Here is a 20,870-nt window from a genome sequence, read left to right on the forward strand (position 1 = left end):
TACAGGGTACTGTGAAATATGTGCAATCTCTCCTCTTGTAAATATCATTCTCCTCTCAATGGACATTTGAATATTTCTTGATTTGGGGCTATTATTAATAATACTATTAAAAATTCCACCATAGGTTTTATTAAAATGAGAATTTGGCAGGTTGGGTTTTACTTCTTAAAATTTTCCATTGCTTGATTCATTTAATGTCTTTTCTATTTAGTGCCTTCCTACCTTACTTAATTATCTTCATTGTTAATGCAAAATTTATTTTCCTTAAATTAGTTTTGAAAGTCTAAACTGCCATGAGGAATTGAGCTTCATAAAAAAAAACCTTTATGTACTTGAATTAAAATTTTCCCCTTTAAATTATCTATTTTAATTTTTCTCAACTACCTGGATTATGTGTCTCAAATGCATATTGAACCTGTCAAAATTCTTCATCTCTTAATAAGGTGAATTGTTCAAACCTGGAGCAAATATTTTAATTTTGGCACCATGATGAGTAAAGAAAGAATAGCTCTCATGTCTTAATACAGATTTGTTATCAAACATATAGCAATTTACATGGCAATAAAGGAAGATTAAGAATTAGCAAAACTAGATTGCTTTTTTAGATGACTGCTTTGGTATAAAAACTGATGTAGCAATTCAGAATTGAAAAGAAATCTTATCAGTCTAGGTATCTAAGAATTGAGCTTAAACTTGCTCTTTGGTAACACATTATGAATGATACATACATAACTTACTTTATATGTTTGGATGCTTATCTATTGGTGTGTATTTGAGTGTTTGTCTCTTTGAGTGTATCTGACAACATGCTCTTTGAAACATTATTACAGAAAGAACAATAGAAGACCATGAACTGGTCATGGAAGTTCTCTCTAACTGGGGAATGGAAGAAGAAAATAAGCTGTATTTTAGAAAAAATTATGCCAAATATGAATTCTTTAAGAACCCAATGGTAAGTGGAATCTCCACTAACAGTTAAGGAATTATGAGTTAATTAAATTTTATGTGAAGAAAAGTGTTATATTAAATGTGCACTTAGATTTCCTATTCTCACAATGTTTAGTTAACCTGATGCATGGTAGTTCAGATTCATAGGTAAAGCAATTTTTTTTAACCTTATTGGCAAAATCTGAATGGAGATGAATTTGGTTATTTAATTTCAAAATATCAGGAAAACTAACAGAGTACTATTGCTTCTTTTACTTGCCTTTTAGAAAAAAAAGGCAAATTATGTATATGATTTAGAAAATAAACAATTATTTTAAGACCTTAAATGTCTTCCAAATGTTATAGCTTAGTATATTTCTTAAAGTTCAGGAAAGCACAATACTTTCTAAAGTAAATTGGTGATTGTGGAGAATGTTGCAGCTTAGCCAGAAATTTACGATTGACATGCATCTTTCTTCCCTAAACAGTTTTGTTTTCAGTGTGATAATTTCTAAGCTAAGTAGAGATGAGATAAAGAGCAGCACATTATCTGGTAAACACTGCGTTCATTATAGTTCTCTTTAAAAGAAAGTAAATGTATGTCATCCTAATGAAGATGGGGAGCTCAAGAAGTCAGAATCGCCTCTGGGCTCATTATTTTAAATTGTTTTTGTCTCTGCAGCTGTGGTATATTTTTATACTAAGTTTTGGATAATTGGATTGAAATGATCCTTTATGAAAAATATATGATACACACCATAATAGAATATTTTCAAACCCTGAAAGACCTCTTACATTCTTTTTTATTGTAACTTATTAATAGAAACATAATAGGATGATCTTTGACAAAGAAAATGAGAGTTCTAATAAAAATGAAATAGAATTGCGTTCAAAAGGAAAAGTGTTTTCTTATTGAGAGTCTTTATTAAGGCATGCATTTAAAAGTTATATTTAAAGAAATGTGACAGTGTTCATTTTTCTTGTTTTATTTGTTTTTATTTAAACAAGGGCTGGAATTTTTTTTTTTTTTTGTAGATTTGAGTAGTAGTTCTTTACTTGGGAGTGGTTTAACAATCTATGGAGATGTTTTTGTCACAGCAAGGGGTGAGCGAGAGAGCTGCTGGTGGGTTGAGGCTAGGAAGCTGTTAAGTCTTATATTACACAGGTCAGCCCCTACAACACAGAATTATTAGACCAAAATGTTAGTGGACAGCTGTTGACAAACCCTCTCCTGGAGGAAATAGAGTAGAATATATGTTCTCAAACTTTTCTGATCATGAAATTTACCTAGGGGAGTCCCAGTACTTATTAAAAACACAGACTTCAAGACCTGCCCAGACCTTCTGAATCAGAAAAGCTGAGAATGAGGCCTGGGAATTTCTATTTTAAACAACTTCCTGAGGTGAATTTTATGATTAAACAACTTTGGAAAAACAGTAGGTAGAAATGACTAGACTTTTAGCTTCCCAGCTGCGTCCTGGCTGTTCTATGTTCTGGGCTGTGGCCCTTGACACAGCCTTTGCCCTTTACATTGTCTATGGGCCTTGACTTTGTAAAATGGGTCAGGAGTCTTCCAGTACCTAGTAGAGTGGTTTCAGGACTTAAGGAAGTGATGGGAGTGCGAACTCACTGTCAACTGGAGGGCTGTTTTTTGTAACTCAACCACCAGGCTCCCTCCATTAGCATCACTCTGGATGTCTGATTATCTGTGGGTTCAGTAAGAGGCCACACAATTTAGGTTTAGAAATGGCATTTTAAAAATCACTTTGCAAGTATTTTAGATACCCTGGTTTCAACAATTTTTGCTTTAGATTACTATATTGATCATAAGTGAATCTTTTCTGGCATAGGTTTACACTGTTTGTCTTTTGTCAGTATTTCTTTCCAGAGCACATGGTATCTTTTGCAACTGAAACCAGTGGTGACATAGCCCCTACACAGGTTCTACAGGTAAAATATATTCTCACTAAACTATGTAAGAACATACAACAAATGGGAAGTTTGTGGTATTTACTAAGCTATTGCCAGATTTTGAAATGTTTTACTTTGCATGAATCATTTTTCCTGATGGGTAAAAACCAAAAAAGAAAGAAAAAACAATCTGGATAAAAAATTTACTGAATCAGTAAAAGTCCTTAATAACATTTTTTCCCCAGTTGTCAAAGAATTTTCAGCACATAAAAAATGTTTACCATGAAAGGAAACTTACAGTTTTGCTCTGTCATTTGTAATGAAAATGTGCATTTTTTTTGGAAAAGAAAATCAAACTTCCTAGTATTGCCACACTTTATCAGCAGACACAGAATTTTCATAACAAATACCCTCAACTGTATTTATGAGAAAATACATAGCAATGGAATGAATGTAAGTGAAAGATGCAGAACATTCGATCCACTTGACATGCCAGAACTCACAGGAGCTATGATGAAAACAATTGCATGATATTATTCTCTCAGTCTAGAATGCTAGTCATCTCACTGAAAGTCAATGTTAGTCTACTGGGCTCATGTCTATCACACTGGCAGTTGTTGGGAATGGTCTTTTTCTAAGGTGTTATTATCACAATAAATGAAACGTTTCAGTTATTTTGTTTTTACTAGATTAGTAGTTCTGGTACCCACAGTTGATTCTCAGGGTCATCGTTTCTCTTTGAGCAAGACTGGATGTTCTCTGAATAGTCCTTGTCTTTAATGAAGACTATGTTTTATGTTCCCAATGTAGCATGACTTTAAACATATCTGGCAAGTGTATCTATCAAAATTTTGTTTCGTGTGGGCATTGTAATAGGATGTATTCTATTTTTACCCTTCAGAATGGTTGATAAATATGATTAGTTCTAGGAGCTTTTTCTACAAGTCACTTCCATGCTCCTGAGTCTCACAGAGGCAACCCTAGAAAATTAGGGTAAATGACCCTAAGTCTTTGCCCCATGAATGCTTCATTCTGAATTATGTGGTATGGTGGTGGGAAGGAGGTTTTCTTTCACTGCTTTTCTTAAATAGTCCTCTCACATTGTTCTCTTGCTTTAATGTTAAATTAAAAAAAAAAAAAAAAACAAAGAAAATCATAGGCTTTGGAATCAGATAGTCCGGCACAAGCCCTGACCCTTTGTCTCCACTGAGGCAATGTTTCCACTGTTTAAAAGGTTTCTGCTCTTTCTACTGTGACCTCTATGACTCTCTTTTAAAAATTTAATTGGTTTGGTTTAATAACTTGGAAAGCACTCAAACTAAAAAAACCTACTTGCCTGTTTTGCATACCAATTAATTAATGGCTCATTACATCAAAATTTCTGTAGTAATTTACTTAAAAAATGTAAATATCGACTATCAGCATTTCCCTGACTATATTACAGGCCTTTAGAATATATTACCTTGTTTTAGTTAATGATTTCTGCTACTCTGAAATTTTTCCATTTTTGCATTTGTGCGCTCAGGGATTTCTGTTTTCTTTTAGAAGGAGACACTGGTGCATTCCCACTGCCTTAATAAGGACACAGCACAGTTACTTCCATTCCTTTTCATTCTCCTTTTCCTGAGCATCATGTGCCCCCGTCTCAACTAATTACCGAAGTATAACAAATTCTTCCAAATCTCAATGGCTTCAAGTACCCGCTCACATTTGGCCAACCATTTTGAGGGGCAGAAGTTGGGGAGGAATTTTCTGGGTGGATGTCTCTGGGGTACTTGGACTTGGTGCCTGGAGGCTGAAGATCCCTTCTAAGATCCCCTTTCCTCTCTTTCTACTCATGGTATATCATCTCAAGGGCTTTTCCACTTTCATCAGTCTTCTCACCCATGGTGGCCTCAGGTAATCACATGTCTTATTTGACAGCTGGCTTCCATAAAGTCATGGAAACCATCAAGCTAGAACTCCACCTAGAACTGACAATATTGCTTCCACTGAATTCTGTGGGTCAAACAGTAACAGAGTTAGGAAGACTGAAGAGGGTGGAGAACCAGATTCCACCTCTTCACAGCTTAATGTCAACACCACACTACAGAAGAGCATCTTGGATGGAGGATGCTCTACAAGTTCTCTTTGGAAAACTCAATTAGCCATACCCATGTAAAGCTGAGAGCCATAGAAGACAAAAGACTACAAGCTTTACCCTCACTAGGGAGGTGAACTTAGCTCAACTTCCTGAATTAGCTAACTTCCTGAACTCAAGTTAGGATTATGATGTTAGGTGTATTGTATTGCATAATGTATTTGATAGGCAAACCTCTGTTTTCAGGGGGAATTTATAGAAAAGGGTGCAAAAACATCAAGACTTAGCTCTCTAGATGATGTCTACTTTTTCAAGTAGAAACACAAACTGTGTATAATTTTGGGTTTTCTATCTATTGATTACTTGGAGTATATGTTTTCTGAACAGTTTCATTTGGAACTTGTGTCAAGGTTTTGATAGACTTCCTCTGCATGTGTGTTGTAATTTTTGTTCAATAAAAATGACATCGATACATTTGATCTTGCATGTTCATGTTTGGTTGTTAAAGGGTTATGATAACATTGCTTCCATAATATTAGGCAAGCATCTAATTTTTACTTCCAGATGTTTCTAAGTTCAAGCACATATCCTGAAATTCATGGCTTCTTACATGCAAAAGAACAGGGAAAGAAGTCATGGAAAAAAATATACTTCCTCCTAAGAAGATCTGGTTTATATTTTTCTACTAAAGGGACTTCAAAGGTAAGCTGAATTATCTGGGGTGTGTTATAAGTAACGTATTAGCTCTAAGACATCAGGCTCCATTTGCTATGGTGATTACTTTATTAGCTGATGTCAATAGGGGACAATTTTTTTGGATAGTCTAATAATTTGCTATAAATTTAAAAAAAATTTCAGACTTAGTTCACACTGGTTTCTATATATTATATGTTTGGTGGAATCCGGATGCTCTTACCTCCATATCATATATATCAATAATTTTTCCTATTTATTTATCCGAGGTTTCAGATTTTGAAGCCTAATGTGATTTATATTTTTCTTTTACTCTACTGCATACAACCAATATTCAATATATAATGGTCTTCTATTCCACACGTGGGAGCTGGTGAGATGGCTCTGGGTAAAAGTTTATGCTGCCAAGCTTGACAACTTGAATTCAAGATCTCTGGCACTCACGTGGTGGAAGGAGAGAATTGATTTTCACAAATTGTCCCCTGACTGTCACACACACACACACACACACACACACACACACACACACACAGCATGGTGTGCACATGCATAAAAACAGACACACACAATAAATAATTAAATGTAATCCATACAGAGTAATGGCTTTATGTTCACCAAGAAAATATTTGGGAGATATTACAGAACTACAGTTTTACAAACCTCAGCATGTAGGCTGCATAATGTGCAATATGGTATATCTAGGCAGCAAAGAGAATATATCCTGTTTTTTCCCCCTGTGAGGAGTTTTTGGATGAATAATTTTACGTTTTGAAGATGTAACAGCTGAATGAGAATTACTAACCACTAGTATAAACCTTGGAGATGTGGCTAATAATTATATTTATAGAAAAATCTCTAAGTACACAGCTTTCCTCTCTTTCCTTATATATGCATGTATGTCAACATAATTTTTTAGCCTGCATTTCTATTAGCAAATCAGTTTCTGTCAAAGAATATACAATTTTAAAAGTCATGACAGTTAAGGTACCTTTCTTCCATCACTGCTATATATGTTTTTTTTTCTTAGAAAGGGTTTTCTCTCTCTCTCTTTTTAAAATTCTACTTTATTCTCTGATAAAGTCAAGGACTACACTCCTTCATTATTAAAATCCTTAGGACATGCAGAGACATTTTTTACTTGCAGTAGCCTATTCTACTAATAAATCATAATGAAATGTATTTGGGTTTGGACAGGGTTGCTTATATTGTTGAACATACCATGTATGTGTGTGTGTGTGTGTGTGTGTGTGTGTGTGTGTGTGTGTATGTGTGTGTACTGCTGCTAAACTTTAGTGTATACAGGATCACCTGGGATCTTGTTAAAATGCAGCTATTGATTCAGTGGGTCTGATGTGGGCCCTGAGGTTTTGCATTTCTAACAAGCTCCCGGGTGAGAGGGTTTTGCAGGTCTTCACCCACACTACTAGTAGTGAGGTTTGGGAGAACAAATGCATTCTAGCTGGTTTTGATTACACATTCAACCTCAGAATTAAGCACTTCCCCAAGTTATTAACCTATCACAGAATAATATGACCCAAAGATTTCCCATGGCCAGCTCTAAATCTTCTGGACTTCCCAAAGAAGACATAGTTGCTCCTGATTTCATATTGCTTAAAAATCAGACACAGTCCATGCCAGGTAATTTCCCTGAACTCATCTGTACATGCTTCCTTCTTTTTGTGAAACAAGATAGTTATACACCTGCTGTTAGATAGCTCACAAATTTGAGGGATGGTTGCATCTGAAAGAAGCAGAGATTTTCTTCTCTTTCTCTGTGTTCTCAGACTCCAAGGAAACTCAAGCCAAGTTTCCTCCTTTGTTGGACCTACCATTTGAAACTTAGATAAGAAAAACATTTTCAAAAGCCTTCTTGGCTATCTTTTAGATCTTTGACATTTTAGCTAAAGTGAACGGGAAACTTAAAATAGGAATTTGTCTATGATATTGGAAGTAAAATTATAGACAAATTGCCCCTTGACAATTTAAATTATTTTCAGTTCCTAGTTATTTAAGGAAATAGCTACTCTTTTTCATTTTGTTTTCATAACATTGCACTGAAATTCTGTTTGGGATAAATGTTTTATTTTTACTCAAGGTAGGAATTTTGTACTATGAGAAATGAAAAAAGAAATACTGCAAAAAACATGTATCCATTTCAATAGTCACATATATATTCTTTAAAGGAACCACGGCATTTGCAGTTTTTCAGCGAATTTGGCACAAGTGATATTTACATGTCGCTGGCAGGCAAAAAAAAGCGTGGAGCACCGACTAATTATGGATTCTGCTTTAAGGTACAGGCTTAATATTTTAGATGAATAAAGCAGGCCTCAGTCTTTTAGGTAAGCTTGAGTTTATTTCAATTTCTTTTGAAAAGGCAGATTTCTCTTATGGATAGGAGAATTTTAGTGGCTTTTATTTCAACAGGTGTTACCTTCAAGATATGCATTAACGATAAACAATGTGCTGTGGCCTTCTAGCCTCACAAAGCAGGAGCTCCCCGAGACCTGAAAATGCTCTGTGCAGAAGAGGAGCAGAGCAGGATGTGCTGGGTGACCGCCATTAGATTGCTTAAGGTAATCTCGCTGGAAGACTGAAAGCCTTTTAAATGCTCTGAGCTCCGTAAAAACTTGAAAACACCTATATTTCCTGGTGTGGATACTCTATTAATCTGTGTGGCTACAAGAGAAAGAAGTATAATTGTCACCAATGTGTGTGTTGTTTTTAATCCAAAAGATAAACCTGAGCAGAACAGTGTGGACAAACTCTAATCTGTACATCCTTTGGGTGTGGAGTATTGTTTCTAGAATGCTCTCATTTTAGCTTCTGTGAGAGTTGTGCATACATAGCCAGTATAATGAATGAAGTGCCTCTGCTATACAGCTTAGTCTGCATTTGTAAAATTGGCAAAATCCACAGTGAGGCAAATCTTACAATGTGCTCACCTCGATATTTCTAAATAAAATGGTTTCATATTCCACATAAGTATTTTATAAATTTCATTCTATTTCAATAAGTACAACTGAAATTATTGTATTAATTATTGTGTATTTTCTTGTAAATATATTTTCAAAGCCCCCCTGTGTAGGCCAAGCAGAAATTACAATTCTATAACTATAATTGGTTGATGAATATTTTGAAAGAGAATGTTCCAAAGGAAAGACGCAGAACTGGTTTCTTCCAGATTGTATCGAAAACACATATTTAGTGTCTGGAAAGATGGCTCTGCACTTGTCCCTGAACTTGATGACCTGAGTTCGATCCTCAGGACTCACATGGTAAAAGGAGAGAACTGCCACAAGTTGTCCTTTGATCTCCACATACATACTATGGCACACATGTGAGCTCATGCCTTCACACACAAGAAATAAATTGATAGTTAAATCAGTGCAAAAAGAAAACACATTTATTTTTGAGACTTCCTTGCCAGTAAATTTATCACAACTTAAATTTTCTAATTATAAAAATGTTTAATCACTTCCTTTTAAAAATATTATTTTGGTAGTCACTAGTGGGGTGCTTACAGAAAACATTTTTCTTTTATAAAATATTTTTAAAAATTATTATTTTATGTATATAGTGTGTTGCCTGCTTGTATGTGAGTGCATCCATGTGGTACAGTGCCACAGAGGTCAGAAGAGGACTTATAGCTGGGGGTTGGCTGCCATGTGGGTGTTGGAAATCAAATCTGGGGCTTCTGCAAGACCAGCTAGCACTTTTAACCACTGAGCCACCTCTCTAGCCCCTGCAAAACATTTTTTCTTTTTAAAAATATTTTTTATTTATTTAAAAATATTTTGATTGCATTTTTGTGCATTTCATATACTAGATCTTAATCAAATTTAGACCCCCCCACCCCCATCTGTCCCTCCCATACCCCCATTGGATTTCATGCATTCTATCATGTATGTTAAGCCCTATCTGGTCAAGCATTTGTACCCAGGTGTCCTTCAGTCAACTGGAATCTAGTCAGGCTATCTAGAGTCAATCCCTTAAAGAAGATCTATTCTTCCTCACCCAGCAGTAATCACTTGCCAATAGTTCCTCTGCTAGGGTTGGGACCTGCTGCCCATTTCCCTTGTTCTATGCTGGGTTTTTGTCTGATTGAGTTGGCATGGGTCTTGTGCATACTGTCACTATTGTTGCAAGTTCATATGAGCAAATTCCAAGAAGTTGAAAGCCTCTGTTTCCTTGTGTTCATGCACCGACCCTGGCTCTTATGGTCTTTTCACCCCCTCTTCTGCAACGGTCCCTGAGCCTTGGGTGAGTGAGGTTTAATATAGGTTGATATAGGAGTCCTATTCAGGGATACACACTCTGAAGTCTCTTATTCTCTAAAGCTTATTCTCTAGCCAGTTGTGGCCTTTTGTGCACATCATACTCTGTTGGATGAGGAAGCGTTGCTGGTGAGAGTTGAAAGATGTATTAGTATTTTCTCTACTCCCTGTTCCACTATGTTCCGTGAGCTTTAGGTTTGGAGGTTCCACTGTAGATATGTCACTTAGGGCTGAGCATCTCTCAGAAATATATTTTCTGCGTGACAGCTATCTAATTGGAAAACATTTTTCATTGAAAAGGCAAAGCTCAAAGAGTGTGCGTGCCCGTATTGGTCATCACACATTGCTATGGAAGCTCACAAAACAGGATTTACTATTACAATTAAACCTCTTTTTAAAATAGTATTTTTTTTGTTATGTGCAAAATATGTATTCTTATATTTACAGACAAATATCCCAGTTACCACTCATCAAAGAAGCTTCTTTTGTACCAGATGGAGACTATTACATAGTACCACAACTGGTCACACACAGATATTGCCCAAGTCTAAGTGGAACATCTACCATGCAACCTCTACACCTAAGGCTCACAGAACATAGAACAAGGAGTAGAGAAGACAATAATGAATACCGCATTTCTCATTAATGATGGTCCCTCATGCAATAGAGGGCCAAAAACACAAAAGATAACAAATAGCCCAAGTGTAGAGATTAAGGCTGCAGAATGCTGGTCCTTGGACAGGACTCATATATTAAACTACCCCTACCTAGGGCTTAGGAGCCATTGTGGAAGAGGGTGCAGAAAGATTGTAAGAGCCAGGGAGGAGGTACATGACTGTATGAAAATAGAACCTTACAAGATCCTAGGACCCTGCTCATATGAACCTATAGTAATGGTGTCAGCATGCACAGGACTCATACAAACTCAGACAGACAAAAACCAAGCCTAGAACTGGAGAAATGGACAGCTGACCCCAATCTTAGCTGAAGAAATATTGGCAACTGATTACTGCTGGGTGAGGAAGAGCTGAGCTTCCTAAAGCAAGAAACTCTAGATGCTGACTAGACCTCAGTAGATGAACTTGCACTGAGGGATATCTGGGGACACTAACTTGACAAACGACAGAATATATGAATTCCAGTGGGGGGGGGCTATGGGAGGGTGCCAGTGGGGTAGGAGTATAAAGATGATTAAGACTGATTGAGATGTTCTGTATGAAATACACAAAAATTCAATTAAAAATAAAAGACAAAATAGAAATCTCAACATTTTCCCAGCAATATTTTATAGTTCATGCCTGAAAATAATTTTCCAATGGGCAGATTGTGCATATTATAGTAATTATACCATATATCATGACATATACTAATTTTTATGTATCATGTCACATCATATCATTTATTACTGGGAAGGATTTCAATAGCAAAACATGTACTAATGCTAGCTTTTTGATCTATTTAGAAGTGCAAATCAGAGTAAACAGGGTCTTGTTTGGAATTGTTGGATATTCCCATTCTTTAGGCTGAGGCTGAGCAGGCAGTGAACTTCCCACTTCGATTGCAGTTTGCTGATTTTCTAGGTACACTGATTTTCTCCCTGCAATTGGCATTTTCCCCACCTTTATAAACTGTTAACAGTTTCTACATTCTGAGTGGGGCAAGATCAGCAGGAAGAGGATAGGATAGCCAGGATCGGGATACTTGTCATGCTAGGTTAAGAGGAAAGTTTTATTTTCTAGCTTTTAATTGAGTTAAAAGTTATCAACCTATCCTAATGTGAATGATTCAGTGGCCTTTACATTCAACATATTGTTAATCTGTCACCTCCATTTAGGTCCAAAAGGAAATGACATTCTCAGAAAGTAGTTTCTCTTAGGCCCCTGGAGCCACCAATCTGCCTCTGTCTTTATGAATTTACCTATCCTGGATATTTCATATGAATGGTGTGATATAATATGTGACCTTTTACATCGCTTTTGTTTAACATGTTTTCGCTCCATGCATCTTTCATTAGCTCCTCATTCTATTTATGGTTTTCTAGCGTTCCATATATGTATACATAGTTTGAATAAGCAATTTATCCATTGATGGACATTGGGGTTGTTTTCTATATTTTTACTATTGTGAAAGATTCTTTTATGGACATTTTGGGGCATGCCTATGCCAAGGTGTGCATGGGAAAGTCAGAGGACAACTTGTAGGATTCAGTTCTCTCCTTCTAACATATGGATTCTGAGGACTGAACTCGGGTTGCCAGGCTTGGAGACAAGTTCCCTTGACTGTTGAGCCATATTGCCAACCCTATGAACATATTTATATAAATATTTGAGTACTGATTTTTAATTTTATGAATGTATATCTAGTAGAACTTGAACTGCTGGTCATATGGTAATTCTGTGTTTAACTTTTTGAGCAATTTTCAAAGTGTTTTCTACAGTGGCTGAAACCTTTCTGTCCTCAAGTATATGAGCTTCAAATTTTTCATATCCTTGAGAAAACTTGTCATTTTCCTTGAAAAATATATAATCAAATATAAAGGGGATGGCTCACTTGGTAAAGCACTTGTCTTACAAGCATGAAGACCTGAATTTGATATCCATCATCCATGTGAAAAGCTGAGTATGGTCTCATGCTTATAATCCATCACTGGCGAGGCAGAGCCAGGAGGATCCCTGCGGCTTGTTGGCTTGCCAGTCACTGAGCTACACATTCAATGAGAGACCCTGTCTCAGAAACAAAGTAGAGAGAGAGATTGAGGAAGACACACAATGTCAGCCTCTGGCCTCCAAACATGTGTGCATACATGTATACACCCACATATGTGCATTCACATACATAAACATAAAATCACACAAATACACATGAACATGAACATGTATACATGCAAACTGGATAGGCAATGTTCTTTTTTTCAGTGGAAAAATCCCAATTATATGCAGAATTATAGAAAATCTGAGGCTTAGAAGAGGAGTATTGCTCCTGTATTGTATCATGCCCTGGTTATGTTAGCTCTTTCCTTCCCTTCAATTAGAACTCTGCAGCTTCTCTCTAGCCTAGTTTGGTGCCTATCTGACCCTCCATGGGACAGGGAAAAATTTAGGTGACCCATGCCCTACCCCTCAGCCAGAGTTAAATATCTGCTAAAGACTCCAACAGCACAGAGGCATTGCAGGCACTCAGGACAACGCATCTTTGAAGAAAACAGTCTTATTAATAGGTAGTGGGCTTTTCAGTGCTGATAAATAAAAGGTGGCAAGCAGCATGCTTCTTGTGCAAGTATGGTTTGAAGTTACTATCCATTCTCTAAAATGAGCTTGTCTAGGAATTAAGCTCCTCTACTCTCTCATTGTTGGCTTAGGGTTAAATTTCATTAGGTCCTATTAATGTCAATCAAACCTTAAATTAAAAACTTAATTTTTAGAAGTTGGAAAATAATTGGATAAAGAATTCGGCTCAGAGAATTTTAAATTAATGTGAGTTTGTATTCATGTTAAAAGCAAATTCTTGAATACAGTCACTCCTCTAGTCCCTCTCTGATATTTTACCTAATTACCAAATATATTAACTTTGTGGGAATTCCTTTAAGGAAATAGTCTTTAGGAGGAAAATAGCTCTGCTGGAATGTTTAAATAGGATACATCCTATGGGTAAGATTTGATTCCATGTTGTCTATTCAGTCTCTTTATAGGACATAACTTTCATTTTCTGTCTCAGTTGATTTCTTTTAAAACAGGGAACCATTTAATGTATGTGGTCTGCAAAGCTTGGGCAGGGTAGGTGCTTCCAAGCATAGTGCAGGCAGACAGTGTGTCACAAGTCCACACTTGGCCGTAAAAGGTGGCACAAGGCACAGGGGGCTGGCCTAGGCAGGCCTTGGGAGTGTTAGAATGTGGTCAAGGCTGGGAAACTCACCACAGGATGTGAAGCCAGCTGTTAAGAAAGTGTCTGAGCCAGGTGGTGAAGCCCAGGCTGGGCTCTCCGAGCCAGAGGTCAGGCATCAGTGGCAGCCGCCCAAAACAACTCCTGAACCTTAAAATGTGTTTGTTGGTTTGACTCCAGCTGCTCTTGGAGTTGGATGTAGAGTTGGTCATTTTATTCTTCCAAGTGGAATAGATGAGAAATAATCATATTCAACCTGTTACATTCTGCTTCCCCAAAGCTGTTGTCCCCACCTTCCAAGCCCCTGCACTATCTTGTCCAGATCTCCAGTGCAGCTCAACACTGCTGACTCAGATGCACATTCAGAGATAGTAATTATTGTGTCAAAAGCTGGCACCAGGAAGAAGGTGGAGGCAGGTGATGGAGCTCCAGGCAGTGATATCTGGAGTGTACCAAATAATTAAAATGAACAAAGCTGTGTATCCCATTGCTTTCTTTTCTTAAGCAAAGTGACTTAAATTTAAGGTAATAGCATCCAGATTTTCATGGTGTCATCTCCAAAGTGGGTTTGCTTATGGTCGGTGGTAATCTTGTTTCTCAGACTCATAATCCAACAAGGAACCTGATCTACTTTCTCACTGTGGCCTTTCAGCTCATTCTTCATGATGCTCTCTCCTGAAAATAAAGACAGAGTCATAGTTTACCTTTTGTGAATTGAAAGTTTCTGTTTGAAATCCACTTGATCCCCCACTACTTTGATCCCTGAAGCCAAAATGTAATGCCATAAGAAAATTTATGGAAAAATGGACTGGGGAGATAGTTCAGTTGGTAAAGTGCTTGTCCTGCAAGCAGGAAAAATTGAGTTTGATCCCCAGAACCCATGTAACAATAAGCAGGGATTGTGAATTCTGTGAGCTACACAAACTACTGGCCTGGCAAGATATACCCATTAGTGCAATAGTGGTATGAATGTTTTGGGTGTCAACAATCACCCTCTGAGTGGACTTAAGGACTGCTCCATGAGATGGAACCCATAACTGATACTATTATCAGGGCCAAAATCCTATGGTTAAATAAGTCATGGGCCCTAGGGGGGAACCTGCTACTAATATTCTGCTCAGTGGACATAGTATTAAAATGACTCAATGATTTATTGATAATGATATCCATAGATTAATGTAGCTCTCAACTCTCATCAGAGTAGTTTCTTACTTTAGAAGATAATTAACACAGAAACCCACAACTGGTCAGTTTGAAGAGAATAAGAGAGTTCAGAATGCTCAGCCCTAAGTGGGACATCTATATCACACTCCTCTCCCAAGGCTCAGGGAGGTTAGTGGAAGAGGAGCCTGAAAGACTGTAAGAGCCAGAGTTGTGGACTACCACAAAGAAGCAGTTTTCCAAACAGCTGGGCAGTTGCACATAAGAACTTATAGCAGTTGTGACAGCATGCACAAGACCTGTTCAAACTCAAGGCAGACAAAATCCCATCATGGAGGGTTAGAAGTGGGCATGAACTCCCCCTCCTAGCTGAGGAGTTAATGACATTTGATAACTTCTGTAATCAAAGAAGAGTCAGTTTTCTTTAAGGGTGTGACCCCCAGTAGGTCAAACACAATCTAGGGTGGGTTCCACACCCAAGAGTATTTGGGAAACACATATTGGAGTCTCTAGTGGGGAGGGGGAAGAACATGATGTTGGGTGGGTAGGGAGGTAGGGTGAATGGGGTCTGAGAGGAGTTGTGGAAGGAGGAATATGTTCAAAATATAATAACTAGTAAAATACTTTTAAAAGAAAAAAAACAAAAACAGACAAAAATAATCAGGGCTTCGTAGTGCAAGCTTGTAAACCAAGCCCTGGGGAGGCAGAAGCAGGTGAATCCTTGGGGCTGGTTTGTCAGCCAGCCTCACATACTTGGCAAGTTCTAGGCCAGTGAGAGACCACTTTTCACAAGAAATACAGAGCACCTGAAGAAGGACACACAAGGTTTTCTTTGGTCTACACATATTCCCATGCACACACACGTACATACTATACACACACAACACACCTAAATGCATGCTATGCACACACACATACACACAAGTATTTATGGAAGGATAATATACTGCCAAGGGTTTTTTCTTTCTTTCTTTCTTTTTTTTTTTAACACTGGACCTAATTTGTTAAGTGCTTAAGCAACAAAGCAATTCATCAATCAATCACCAGAGTAACAGTGTATTTCACACAGTGAAGTTTAGGACGTACAATGTTTTCAGAGTCTTTTTCCCAAAAAGAAGAGCATCTTTTCCAAGTCAGCCTTCTTAACACTAGGCATTATTCTCCTCCACAAGACTATGCCATATTTTGGCACTAAGTAGAAATGCCAACTCTAAATCTTTGTTCTGGTAAGCTGGACTTCAAGCTGTGGACCCAAGGAAATGTATCATGAGAAGGCTAAAAGTTATAGTTCAGAAAATCTGATTGGTTTGTTTTAAGAAATGCTAGAATTCATTTTTATACCGATAATGTATAATTAAGGAAAGTGTTGACTTTCATGAATTGTCGATGAGCTGGTTTCTTTGGAATGTGGTTTTGTCTGTTTGTTCTGCAGTATGGCATGCAGCTGTACCAGAATTATCTGCACCCATTCCAGGGAAGAAGTGGCTGCTGTTCTCAGAGCATATCACCCATGGTAAGGACCAAACTTCCACATCTATGTTTTCAAATCATATCATTTACCACCACATTACACTAATATAGGTTATAATATGTTTACAATGTTTCCTTTTGGTCAAATAAAGTAATTCTGGCAACATTTTAATATAATGTTATAATGAAAGTTTTTGTTTTTGTATTATATATTCAGGCCATGTAACACAAATCATAGAACTATATATGAGATGTTCAATTAAAGCACATCTTGCTGCACATTAAAAGAATTGAAAGAATTATGTGAACTATTCTGGGTCATTAGGATGTTTGACATTGAGATCTTACCAAGTTGATTTGCAGAGTAGTTTTTCTTGGTGTTGTGCAATGTTCTTTCATAATTATTGGTTTTGGTTTAGAGTTATTTTAATATTGATTCTGGGATTGTTATTGCCAAGTATAAATATGCTGTTGTTTGAATTTTCTCTGTAAATTATTCATATTTGGGTTCTTTTGCATCCTGACTTTCTAACAGTAATCCTTTTTTTTTTTTTTTTTTTAAGTTTTAGCTCCCTAAAAAGCAGACTGTTTTCCAGGAAATCCCTAAACTATAAGCCAAAATCTAAGATATACATGATAGTAGCTCCATCAGGTTCTTACTAACTTTAACTTAGATATTTATTGGCAGGCACATGCAGACACATCTTTTACCTTCCTTAGGACTAAATTTTAATTTCCTCTGCATTAACATAAGAAATTTATTTTTGAATCTAAAGTTTATGTTCTGCTATTTTTCCTGTACTCCTTAATATTGAGAGCATTAGAAATTCAGACATATGTGCCTGTGTTACAAATCAGTTAATGTGTGTCTTTGAAATGTGTATTTCTATTGAGGTTAAAATGTGTTCTTCAAGGCTGTGACAAGGAAGGTGCATGTGTCTCACATGTCATGTAGCAGATGGAGTGCTCAGCTCTAGGAATGAGGCATGAAATGATGTTGACTGTGGGGCCCGATAGACTATAGGAAAAAAGAACTCCAATTTCGGAGTTATGTTCCTTTAAGTTATAGCAGAATAACTTTTCATCTTTGTATCATATTCTTTTTAAGCTCTAAAATTATGAAGCTAAGGAATGTAATGAATTTTTATAAAAGCAATCTCTTTAAGGTGAATAATTTTAGAGTTTGTCAGCTTACTTTTATCTTTCAATCCATATGTATATAAAAAGCATATTGAATTTTATTATCTTAATCCTTTCCTAAATCCCTCCAAATTTCTTTTAGAGTCTAAAGTTATTAGGATGAATGTGTTAACAGCAGCAAAGCATTTGGAGGCAATTATTGTTTAGTATCCTTTTAATCATAGAAAAATGTTATAAACAAAGTCCTTTCCACCCTTATCACTATCCTTAGCATTCAGGTATGATATTATTACCTTTGTTTTTTGAAAGTGAGCCTGCTGTCAGGCATGGTGTGTGAGAGATTTGGTCAGAGCTATGTATAGGAAGGCACACTCTGTGAGTGACTCTTACAAGAAATGGGGCTGAATGGGAAGAGGGTCAGGTGCCTGTGTTGGAAAGGCCTGTTCGACAGTGGAGGGCAGGAGTATGATCAGAAAGAGAAGGGTTTATAAAGTGTATTTATACTCTTCTTAATTTCTGTAAAGGAAACTGAGAAGCTGTGGGAGGCATTTTGTTTACTTTGTTGTGTATAGAGCACTCTTCCTTTCTAGAGTGTTAGGGAAGCGTTAGTGGCTTCATAGATGTCAGAACCCTTCACCTGCCTCTGCTGCTTTGCATTCAGAGGCTAGTTTCAGGGAAACATAGGAAAGATCAGATGCTCAGTTACATATTTAAAAGAACGCTCCATGATAAAGTTTCTCATGTATACATTTTGAGAGGAACAGTTATAATGAATATCATAGTTATAAAACTGCATAATAATCATGTCTTTTGGCTTTGGAATGAGAACCATAAGCAAGTATTTCATAGGGCAAAATATATTTGGTTCTTTATAGGGCAAATTAAGGATTCATGTGAGGCAATGCCTATTGATATAGTCCTAGCTGGAATGAGGAGATGGAAATTCACTCCAGTTCCTTCCATTCTTCATTTTTGACCCCAGGCTGCACACATTCTAAACTGTAGCTTCTTCCTTGTACCTTCTACTATGTGGTTGAAGAAAGAATCACAGACAGGACACAGCATGTCAGTTACCACTTTCCCCATAACTTGTTCTTGTGACCTTGGCCTAATCACTGGTGTACTATTGTATAAGATGAGGAGGTCATTGCACAGTCTGCGAGATTCATCCTATCTCTACTGCCCCGTGACTCTGTAGAAACCAGATGAAAAGACGTACAGGAGAAATTCTGTGCCCTCTTTTTAATGACTGAGCTGCAAGTTTATCTAACTCCTTTAAATGGGATGCCAGAGCATGGCTATTATGTGCCAGGTAGCTAAACTCCTTGAGAAACATTTTATTTGCAAACCTCACCGAGAGCAGATGTGTCTGACTTCAAAATGTGGCTTTGAAAACCCAAGCTTTCCTAGGCCTCTTCTTTCTTGGAAAGAAGGCAAGACTATTGCAATTGTGCACGGTTTTTCTCGGGGAATGTCCTGTTCATCCCGTAAGAAGAATGAGCAAAGAAAAATGGATAAATATTTGAGAAATACAACCAGTTCTGAATATGACCAGCATCCTTTTCCTGTGTGAATGAAATCAAGCTGAAAATGACCTTTTGAGTCTGTCAAACTCTGTTTCACGTCTATTTCTTTGTCCACTAAAGGTAAACTATTAATTTTTCATCCACCACCTGCCATTCAGTGGAAAACATTTGTTATATTACTGTGTTTTCCCATGGTGTAGTTACTGTAGCAAATGAAAAAGCTCTTTGTTTGTCTTGTAGTCTCCCAGTGTTTGCCAAGTAATTATGGAACATGGGATCTTGTTTTACATTCTGATCTGCCATATTGAGGGAAGAAAAAGAACAACTGATTATATTTATTTTTCTTTCCTAACAGTATTTTTATGTTATCAGGAGCTTGCGAGTACAGAACCCATCTTGGTGTGTGGAGGTAGAGATATTATAAGGATCAAGCTATCGTTAGGATCCAGGCCAGTTACTCTGTGGTTTGGGCAGGTGGATGCTTTTCATTAATGTCGGCAAAGCAAAGGCATATCCGACTGGTCCACACCCAGCACAGAGGATCACGGGGTGAGAAGGGCAAACTGAGGTGTGACAGCAAATAGAGATTACAGAGACAGCATCTGCCTGGAAAGAGCAGCTGTCAGTTATAAAGTCTCCTGCAACAAACAGGAGATTGCGCGCTGGGTCTCTGGAAGTATAGATGAGCCGTAATAAGATTGCCGGCCACTCTCACATGTTTTGAAGAGAAAATAGCAGATGCTAATAAAGCGCGGTGTGTGATGCAGTGATAAAGGAACTCTAAATTTTTTTTCTTGTGGATAAGGCTTTGTTTGAAGCCCATATGTTACCACAGTTTCTTGGATGAAGGCAGGTATGTCCGAATCCTCACAGAAAAACGTAAAATGGTGTGCGCCAAGCATCCCAGGTGCAGCGAAGCTCGAATTTACTTTCACCACTTTTGGTGTTGTCTTCTAGTAATTAATGGAGAATAGCTTAAATGTTCCCCATTTTCTTTTTTACATTATCTTCCCATTTATGAAATGAATAAGATTCCTGACCAGAGGTTTTGATGATTCTCTTTTTTAAACGATCTTAACATTGAGGAGTGGCATACTCTAAAAAAGAAGGTAGAAGCCCCCCCACCCCCCACCCCACTCCCGGTGAAAATAAGATTCATGTGTTGGATATTTATTTTCACCTCAGAGACCATGAAAATAAGAACTAGCAAAACTAATGATTTCGTGGCTTGTCTAAAGAGCTTTATTTTGTATCGTTCACTGCTGTTCAGTTTGACTTTGTAGTTCCCATTTGACCATGCGTCTCCTCACAAGATGAAAAGGTACTGAGACATTGATCACAGATATTTTAATATTATGGAAATATCTAAATTATTATTCCACTAGGTTTCATTTTATAAATAAGATCAGACTTGATGAGGTAACTTTAAAAAATAGACACTCTAACTTGCCACATTATAAAACATGAGTACCATTTCTAAGTAGATGTGTGTCAATCTAAGTTATATTTCCCATGTATCTTGAGTCATAAAAGAGCTATTTCATAAATAGGTGTATTTGACACTTAATTGATAATTGACAAATCTTAAAGCTTATTAGAGAGATGAATTCAGAACTAATGGATTGCTTTAACTATAGAAAGTTATTTTTTCTCAGTTGGAGTTGTGCCATTTTACTAGAAAATATGGAGATGGGTTTATTAAAGGAGAAAAATATGCTTTCTTTCAAAACTTTCTAAATCTATTCATTCAGCAGCCACTTCAATTATTTTAACAAGTATCCAGGTAATTTATTTAATTAAAGACTC

The 20,870-nt window shown here is 37.0% G+C and overlaps 1 protein-coding gene across 2 annotated transcripts in view; it reads left to right on the forward strand.

Annotated features, from left to right (window-relative positions):
- Positions 1–20,870, forward strand: part of Grb14 (growth factor receptor bound protein 14) — a 119,973-nt gene that overhangs the window by 94,620 nt on the left and 4,483 nt on the right. For both annotated transcript variants that reach the window (XM_008830904.2, XM_017797576.2), the window contains 6 exons: positions 831–952; positions 2,803–2,877; positions 5,483–5,620; positions 7,795–7,905; positions 8,092–8,187; positions 16,361–16,441. In XM_008830904.2, coding sequence (XP_008829126.1) covers positions 831–952; positions 2,803–2,877; positions 5,483–5,620; positions 7,795–7,905; positions 8,092–8,187; positions 16,361–16,441 — 623 coding nt within the window. The remainder of the gene's footprint in view (positions 1–830; positions 953–2,802; positions 2,878–5,482; positions 5,621–7,794; positions 7,906–8,091; positions 8,188–16,360; positions 16,442–20,870) is intronic.

The sequence above is a fragment of the Nannospalax galili genome, unplaced genomic scaffold, assembly GCF_000622305.1.
Source record: "Nannospalax galili isolate Female #2095 unplaced genomic scaffold, S.galili_v1.0 scaffold514, whole genome shotgun sequence".
NCBI lineage: Eukaryota > Metazoa > Chordata > Mammalia > Rodentia > Spalacidae > Nannospalax > Nannospalax galili.